Source organism: Cherax quadricarinatus, chromosome 3 (assembly GCF_038502225.1).
Source record: "Cherax quadricarinatus isolate ZL_2023a chromosome 3, ASM3850222v1, whole genome shotgun sequence".
Lineage (NCBI taxonomy): Eukaryota > Metazoa > Arthropoda > Malacostraca > Decapoda > Parastacidae > Cherax > Cherax quadricarinatus.
The window spans coordinates 29,199,943-29,209,795 of record NC_091294.1 but is presented as its reverse complement, the minus strand read 5'-3'; the positions used below and the strand labels follow the sequence as shown (position 1 = coordinate 29,209,795).

General features: G+C 41.8%; 1 protein-coding gene across 1 annotated transcript in view; it reads left to right on the top strand.

Annotated features, from left to right (window-relative positions):
* The window catches only part of LOC128684068 (cell adhesion molecule Dscam2), a 569,487-nt gene that overhangs the window by 325,553 nt on the left and 234,081 nt on the right, over positions 1–9,853 (top strand). The window contains exon 3 of the mRNA XM_070091026.1: positions 1,762–1,879. Coding sequence (XP_069947127.1) covers positions 1,762–1,879 — 118 coding nt within the window. The remainder of the gene's footprint in view (positions 1–1,761; positions 1,880–9,853) is intronic.

The following is a 9,853-nucleotide window of genomic DNA, read 5'->3' as shown; positions in this document are numbered from 1 at the left end:
ACTGACTCTCTAAGTCAACCCAGGCCCCAAGCTAAAGCTGACCTATATTGTGTGGCATCAACGCACCGTCGTAGTCGGGGATTTGGTTATGCCGAACTTAGTTTCAGTATTATGGGAGTTTTATGACTTTTATGGAGGATCTGCTGATGGTCCCCAGTTAGAGTCGTTATTTTGTTTCCTTATTCCTGACGCTGTACTGCTGCTTGTTACATTATTGCTGTTTGGGAATGGTTCGTCATATTGTTCAAGTAAGCAGTTTTGAATGCCTTGAAGGTCGTGAAGATAGATTATTTGTGGACTAGTGTCAGTCACTTTTTAAGTCGAGTCGAGTCGAATCTTATTGAGACATAATGAGGACTTTGAGCACACACGCACACATTCACACACACACTTTTATATACTTGCATTTTTATGCTTGATAGTAACTTACCAGACGGTGCTTTAGAGTCGTACAGTTACGAAATGTACCTTCAGCACTATACTGCTATATGCACAATTTAACTTTGCACTACAAGAGAAGTGTAGGAGCTTATATCCTAAATTATATCAAATTCATTTACGTTGATTTTGTCCACCTAGACAACTTTGTTAATAAACTTATCAATTTTTATTTCGTTAGTTAGTATCTTATCAGTTGCAATCCTAAACCACTATCAAAATTGATCATAATTTTAAAGGATAACTGAACCAGAATACTTTCTGACTACTTGTTATAAAAACCAGAAACAGTCTGGATGCTGGAGGTGGAGACCTTCTAGTATTCCCTGGAGATGTCTATACTTTATAGATATCACCTTTTTGTAACATTAGGTTCTGTATGAAAGTCCCTCTTGCGTACAAGATTACAGTGAGCAATATTGCTAACTACAATTAGTTAACTATAATTAGTTAATTTAGAAAAAAAAAGGTTAACGTTAACATAAAAAGTCACACAGTCGTGCGAGGTCACACGGTTCACATGAGGTCACACGGTTCACACAAGATCACACGGTTCACACGAGATCACACGGTTCACACGAGGTCACTCGGTTCACACGAGACAGACGAGTGTTAATACCTCAAGCATAGGTGAGCAAGAACTGACGAGAATAAACAATGGGTCATTCGTGTTTAACAAATTAAAAATGAGCCTACACGAGAGCGACCTGTACGTAATCCATCAAAAACGGTAGCAAAGGCACATACTAAATTGAATTTGAGGATTTTTGGGAATTTAACATGGGGCTCAGGCCTGACCTCAGTGACAGTGCATCAGTGGTCGGGTTGCTCGACCGCATTGTTCACAAGTAACAGGTGAGGAACTGAGCCAGATGTGCAGGCGAGAAGCTCGCGCCGCTCTTCCGTTGTTCAGTGCTCGTTACGTAATAGAGAGCAACCCTCATGGGGTAATATTAGCCGGTGACATGATCTGTGATTTCAGCTACAAATTTAATATTTGCCTCTCCCTTACCACTAACAGTCATCTTGGCATTTCTAGTTATTTTTTAAATTAGAATTCATAACCATTTTCAATAATTACATCCAGAAAACGTGAAGATTTCTCAACTTTATGTGTAAAGTTCATAATTAATTTTATGACTGGGTATACGGGATTCCCCATTGCCATACCATGTGCAACTTAAAATATGTTTTTAATATTATTTCTCTAATATCAATTGTAAAAAAATTATAAATAATATCACGAACAAACTGGAAGAATCTTAGATTTAAGATTAAATTAATACAAACATTAGGATTCTTAATCAGTTTCTTTTGTCACAGAGGCACAAGGGTCAGTGCCACCAAGGATGAGTGAGCGAACAAGTCGTGTGGTAGTGCCAGCTGGTGCCAGAGTGACCCTTCCTTGTGTGGCCCAGGGCCACCCTCCTCCCCACTACATGTGAGTATTGCCCACATATGTGGCATTGGGCCATCGTCTTCCCTACTAAACCTTGTCTGACGGAAAATTGTCACACCTTGCCTCATTATATACTGAATGTGATAAAATTAATAAATTCAGAGACAACTCACTCAGAAATGTCAAGAAATGTCAAAGTATTTTATCCACAGTAGTATATTACAAACCATTCTGGAAAAATAGCCTAATTTTGCTCACTGTAAATAAAGCATTACCACTCTGTGTGTGTGTGTGAGAGAGAGAGCGAGAGAGAGAGAGAGAGAGAGAGAGAGAGAGAGAGAGAGAGAGAGAGAGAGAGAGAGAGAGAGAGAGAGAGAGAGAGAGAGAGAGAGAGAGAGAGAGAGAGAGAGAGAGAGAGAGAGACCAAATTAATGCCTGCATGAATAACTCATTACGACTGAGGCCGGATATAAACATGTAAATAGTTCATTACCACAGTAACTTGTTCAGCTATCAAAACTTTGTGGTCCAGTCCCTAGACACCTTTGACTACCGCTCTCAGCATGAGTATGTGGTGCATAATAGAGATGATAAATTTAAGCTTCCCTACTGTAGGTTAATGCTGTCTTCCAATGTGCGGTACAGTCACCCTAGTCTTGTACATCTTAGTCACCCTACGTCTTGTATGTGTCAGTCATCCTAATCTTGTATGTATCAACCACCCTAGTCTTGAATGTATCAGTCACCCTAAATTTGTATGTATTAATCACCCTAGTCTTCTATATATCAGTCACCCTAGTCTTGTATATATCAGTCACCCTAGTATTGAATGTATCAGTCACCCTCGTCTTGAAAGCATCAGTCACCCTAGTCTTGTATGTATTAGTCACCCTAGTGTTGTATGTGCCAGTCATCCTAGTCTTGTATTTATCAGTCACCCTAGTCTAGTATGTATCAATGACCCTAGTCTTGAATATATCAGTCATCCTAGTCTTGTATCAGTCACCCTAGTCTTGTATATCAGTCATCCTAATCTTGTATGTATCAGTCGCCCTAGTCTTGTGTGTATCAGTCACTATAGTCTTCTATATCAGTCACCTTCGTCTTGTATGCATCAGTCACCCTAGTCTTCTATATCAGTCACCCTAGCCTTGTATGTATGTCACACTAGTCTTGAACGTCTCAGTCACCCCAATCTTGTATGTATCAGTCACACTATTCTTGTATGCATCAGTCACCCTAGTCTTATATGTATCTCACCCTAGTCTTCAACTTATCAGTTACACCAATCTTTCATGTATCAGTCACCCTATTATTGTATGTATCAGCCACCCTAGTCTTGAGTATATCGGTCATCCAAGTCTTATATGTACCAGTCACCCTAGTCTTGAATGTACCAGTCACCCCAATTTTGTTTGTATCAGTCACACTAGTCTTGAATGTATCAATCACCCTAGTCTTGAATGTATCAGTAACCCAAGTCTTGTATGTGTCAGTCACCCGAGTCTTGTATGTACCAGTCACCGTAGTCTTGAATGTATCAGTCACCCTAGTCTTGAATTCAGGCACCATAGTCTTGCAGGTATCAGTCACCCTAGTCTTGTATGTATCAGTCACCCTAGTTTTGTATGTATCAGTCACCCTAGTCATTAACGTATCATTCAACCTAGTCTTGTATGTGTCAGTAACCCTAGTCTTCTTTAATTCAGTCACCCTAGTCTTGAATGTATCATTCACCCTAGTCTTGTATGTGTCAGTCACCCTAGTCTTGTATATATCAGTCACTCTAGTTTTGAATTTATCAGTCACTTTGGTATGTATCAGTCACCCTAGTCTTGTATGTAAAAGTCACCCTACTCTTGTATGTATCAGTCACCCTAGTTTTGTATGTATCAGTCACCCTATTATTTATTGTATCATTCACCCTATTATTTAATGTATCATTCACCCTAGTCCAGTATGCATCAGTCATCCTAGTCTTGTTTTTATCAGTCACCATAGTGTTGAACTTATCAGTCACCCTAGTCTTATATGTGTCAGTCACCCTTGCATGTATCGGTCACTCGAGTCTTGTATGCATCAGTCACCCTAGTCTTGTATGTATCAGTCACACTAGTCTTGTATGTATCAGTCACACTAGTCTTGTATGCATCAGTGACCCTAGTATTGAATGTATCAGTCACCCTAATCTTGTATGTATCAGTCACCCTAGTCTTGTTTCTATCAGTCACTCTAATCTTGCATGTATCAGTCTCCCTATTTTTGAATGTATCAGTCACCCTAGTCTTGTATGTATCAGTCACCCTAGTCTTGAATGCTTCAGTCACCCTAGTCTTGTATATTAGTCACCCTAGTCTTGCATGTATCAATCACCCTAATCTTGAATGTATCAATCACCCTAATCTTGAATGTATCAATCACAATAGACTTGTATGTATCAGTCACCCTAGTTTTAAATGTATCAGTCACCCTAGTCTTGTATGTGTCAGTCACCCTAGTCTTGTATGTATCAGTCAGCCTAGTCGTATATGAATCAGTCACCCTATTCTTGAATGTATCAATCACCCTAGCCTTGTATGTATCAGTCACCCTTTTCTTGAATGTATCACTCACCCTAATCTTGTATGTTTCAGTCACCCTAGTCTTGTTTGTATCATTCACCATTCACTTGTATATCAATCACCCTCGTCTTGTATGTATCACTCACCCTGGTCTTGTATGTATCAGTTACCCTAGTCTTGTGTATCAGTCACCCTTGCCTTGTGTGTATCAGTCACCATCGCCATGTGTGTATCAGTCACCATTTTCTTGTATATTAGTCACCCTCGTCTTTTATGTATCAATCACCCTCGTCATGTGTATATCAGTCACCCTGATCTTGTATATCAGTCACCCCCGTCTTGTGTGTAGCAGTCATCCTCCACTTGTGTGTATCAGTCACCATTTTCTTGTATAATAGTCACCCTCGTCTTTTATGTATCAATCACCATAGTCTTGTGTGTATCAGACACCCTCGTCATGTGTATATCAGTCACCCTAGTATTGTATATGAGTCACCCTAGCCTTGTGTGTATCAGTCACCCTCTTCATGTGTATATCAGTCACCTTAATCTTGTATATCAGTAATCCTCGTCTTGTGTGTATCAGTCACCATCTTCTTGTGTGTATCAGTCACCCTCGTCATGTGTATATCAGTCACCCTCGTCTTGTGTATATCTGTCACCCTCGTCTTGTGTATATCAGTCACCCTCGTCATGTGTATATCAGTCACCCTCGTCACGTGTATATCTGTCACCCTCGTCTTGCGAATATAAGTCACCATAGTCTTCTTCATCAGTCACCATCGTCTTGTGTGTATTAGTCACCCTCGTCATGTGTATATCAGTCACCCTCGTCTTGTGTATATCTGTCACCCTCGTCTTGCGTATATCAGTCACCCTCGTCATGTGTATATCAGTCTCCCTCGTCATGTGTATTTCTGTCACCCTCGTCTTGCGAATATCAGTCACCCTAGTCTTCTTTATCAGTCACCCTCGTCTTTTCTGTATCAGTCACCCTAATCTTGTATGTATCAGTCACCCTAGTCTTGTATATCAGTCACCCTCGTCTTGTGTGTATCAGTCACCAAAATCTTGTATATCAGTCACCCTCGTCTTGTGTGTATCAGTCACCTTCGTCTTGTGTGTATCAGTCACCCTCGTCTTCTATGTGTCAGTCACACTAGTCTTGTATGTATCATTCACCCTAACCTTGAATTTATCAGTCCCTCTTGCATGTATCAGTCACCCTCGTCTTGTATGTATCAGTCACAATAGTCTTGTATGTATCAGTCACACAAGTCTTGTATGCATCTGTTACCCTAGTATTGAATGTATCAGTCACCCTAGTCTTGTATGTATCAGTCACTCTAATCTTGCATGTATCAGTCTCCCAAGTTCTGAATGTATCAGTCACCCTTGTCTTGTATGCATCAGTCACCCTATTCCTGTAAGTATCAATCATCATATTATTGAATGTATCAGTCACCCTAGTCTCGTATGTGTCACTCATCCTATTATTGAACGTATCAGTCACCCTAGCGCTGAATGTATAATTCAACCTAGTATTGGATGTATCATTCACCCTAGTCTTGCATGTCTCAGTCACCCTGATCTTGAATGTATCAGTCACCCTAGTCTTGTATGTCTCAGTCATCCTAGTCTTGTATGTATCAGTCAGCCTAGTCGTTTATGTATCAGTCACCCTATTCTTGAATGTACCAGTCAGCCTAGTCTTGCGTGTATCAGTAACCCTAGTTTTGTATGTATCGGTCACCCTAGTCTTGAATGTATCAGTCACCCTATTCTTGAATGTATCACTCACCCTAATCTTGCATGTATCAGTCACCCTAATCTTGTTTGAATCATTCACCAATCTCTTGTATCAGTCACCCTCGTCTTGTGTGTATCAGTCACCCTGGTCTTCTATGCATCAGTCACCCTAGTCTTGTATATCAGTCACCCTGGTCTTGTGTGTATCAGTCAACCCCGTCTTGTGTTTATCAGTCACTCTCGCCTTGGGTGTATCAGTCACCCTCGTCATGTGTTTATCAGTCACCATTTCCTTGTTTATTAGTCACCCTCGTCTCTTATGTATCATTCACCCTAGTCTTGTATATCAGTCACCCTCGTCATGTGTATATCTGTCTCCATCGTCTTGGGTGTATCAGTCACCCGCCTCTTGTGTGTATCAGTCACCCTCGTTTTGTGTATATCAGTCACCCTTGTCTTGTGGATATCAGTCACCCTCGTCTTGTGTGTATCAGTCATCCTCGTCATGTGTATATAAGTCACCCTTGACTTTTGGACATCAGTCACCCTCGTCTTGTGTGTATCAGTCATCCTCGTCATGTGTATATCAGTCACCCTTGACTTGTGTGTATCAGTCACCCTCGTCTTGTGTGTATCAGTCACCCTCGTCTTGTGTATATCAGTCACCCTAGTCTTGTATATCAGTCACCCTCGTCTTGTGTGTATCAGTCATCCTCGTCATGTGTATATCAGTCACCCTCGTCTTGTGTATATCAGTCACCCTCGTCTTGTGTGTAGCGGTCACCCTCGTCATGTGTATATCAATCACCCTAGTCTTGTATATCAGTCACCCTCGTCTTGTGTATATCAGTCACTCTAGTCTTGTATATCAGTCACCCTCGTTTTGTGTGTATAAGTTATCCTTGTCATTTTTGTATCAGTCACCCTCATCTTGTGTGTATCAGTCACCCTCGTCTTGGATGTTTCAGTCACACTAGGCTTGTATGTATCGTTCACCCTAGCCTTGAATTTGTCATTCCCTCTTGCATGTATCAGTCACCCTCGTCTTGTATGTATCAGTCACACTAGTCTTGTATGTATCAGTCACACAAGTCTTGTAGGCATCAGTGACCCTAGTATTGAATGTATCTGTCACCCTAGTCTTGTATGCATCAGTCACCTTAGTGTTGTGTATATCAGTCACCCTAATCTTGCATGTATCAGTCACCCTAATCTTGCATGTATCAGTCTCCCAAGTTTTGAATGTATCAGTCACCCTTGTCTTGTATGCATCAGTCACCCTAGTTCTGTAAGTATCAATCACCATATTATTGAACGAATCAGTCACCCTAGTCTTGTATGTGTCAATCACCCTCGTCTTGCATGTATCAGTCACCCTAATCTTGAAAGTATGAGCCTCCCTAGTCTTGTATGTGTCACTCATACTATTATTGTACGTACCAGTCACCCTAGCGTTGAATGTATAAGTCAAGCTAGTCTTGGATGTATCATTCACCCTAGTCTTGCATGTTTCAGTCACCCTACTCTTGTGTGTATCAGTCACCCTAGTCCTGTATATTCATCATCCTAGTCTTGCATGTATCAGTCACCCTGATCTTGAATGTATCAGTCACCCTAGCCTTGTATTTATCAGTCACCCTAGCTTTGAATGTATCAGTCACCCTAGTCTTGTATGTCTTAGTCACCCTAGTCTTGTATGTATCAGTCAGCCTAGTCGTTTATGTATCAGTCACCCTATTCTTGAATGTACTAGTCAGCCTAGAAATGCGTGTATCAGTAACCCAAGTTTTGTATGTATCGGTCACCCTAGTCTTGAATGTATCAGTCACCCTATTCTTGAATGTATCACTCACCCTAATCTTGTATGTATCAGTCACCCTCGTCTTATGTGTAGCAGTCACCCTCGTCATGTGTATATCAGTGACCCTCGTCTTGTCTGTATCAGTCGCCCTCGTCTTGTGTGTATCAGGCTCCCTCGCCTTGTGTGTATCAGTCACCCTCGTCTTGTGTGTATCAGTCTCCCTCGCCTTGTGTGTATCAGTCACCCTCGTCATGTGTGTATCAGTCACCCTCGTCTTGTGTATCAGTCACCCTCGTCATGTGTATATCAGTCACCATTGTCTTGTGTGTATCAGTCACCCTCGTCTTGTGTATCAGTCACCCTCGTCTTGTGTGTATCAGTCACCCTCGTCTTGTGTATCAGTCACCCTCGTCATGTGTATATCAGTCACCATTGTCTTGTGGATATCAGTCACCCTCGTCTTGTGTGTATCAGTCATCCTCGTCATGTGTATATCAGTCACCCTTGTCTTGTGTGTATCAGTCATCCTCGTCATATGTATATCAGTCACCCTTGTCTTGTGGATATCAGTCACCCTCGTCTTGTGTGTATCAGTCACCCTCGTGTTGTGTGTATCAGTCATCTTCGTCATGTGTATATCAGTCACCCTTGACTCGTGGATATCAGTCACCCTCGTCTTGTGTGTATCAGTCATCCTCGTCATGTGTATATCAGTCACCCTTGTCTTGTGTATATCAGTCACCCTCGCCTTGTGTGTATCACTCACCCTCGTCTTGTCTGTATCAGTCTCCCTCGCCTTGTGTGTATCAGTCACCCTCGTCATGTGTACATCAGTCACCAATGTCTTGTGGATATCAGTCACCCTCGTCTTGTGTGTATCAGTCATCGTCGTCATGTGTATATCAGTCACCCTTGTCTTGTGTGTATCAGTCACCCTCGCCTTGTGTGTATGAGTCACCCTCGTCTTGTGTGTATCAATCTCCCTCGCCTTGTGTGTATGAGTCACCCTCGTCTTGTGCATATCAGTCACCCTCGTCATGTGTATATCCGTCACTCTAGTCTTGTATATCAGTCACCCTCGTCTTGTGTGTATCAGTCACCCTCGTCTTGTGTGTATCAACCACCCTCGTCATGTGTATATCCGTCACTCTAGTCTTGTATATCAGTCACACCCTCGTCTTGTGTGTATCAGTCACCTTAGTCTTGTGTGTATCATTCACCCTCTTGATGTGTATGTCTGTCACCCTCGTCTTCTGTATATCAGTCACCCTAGTCTTGTATATCAGTCACCCTCGTGTTGTGTGTATCAGTCACCCTCCTCTTGTGTGTATCAGTCACCCTCGTCTTGTTTGTATTAGTCACCCTCGTCATGTGTATATCAGTCACCCTCGTCTTGTGTGTATCACTCACCCTCGTCATGTGTATATCAGTCACCCTTGTCTTGTGTATATGCGTCACCTTCGTCTTGTGTATATCAGTCACCCTAGTCTTGTATATCAGTCACCCTCGTCTTGTATGTATCAGTCCCACTAGTCTTGTATGTATCAGTCACACAAGTCTTGTAGGCATCAGTGACCCTAGTATTGAATGTATCAGTCACCCTAGTCTTGTATGCATCAGTCACCCTAGTGTTGTATATATCAGTCACCCTAATCTTGCATGTATCAGTCACCCTAATCTTGCATGTATCAGTCTCCCAAGTTTTGAATGTATCAATCACCCTTGTCTTGTATGCATCAGTCACCCTAGTCCTGTAAGTATCAATCACCATATTATTGAATGTATCAGTCACCCTAGTCTTGTATGTGTCAATCACCCTCGTATTGCATGTATCAGTCACCCTAGTCTTGAAAGTATGAGCCTCCCTAGTCTTGTATGTGTCACTCATCCTGTTATTGTACGTAG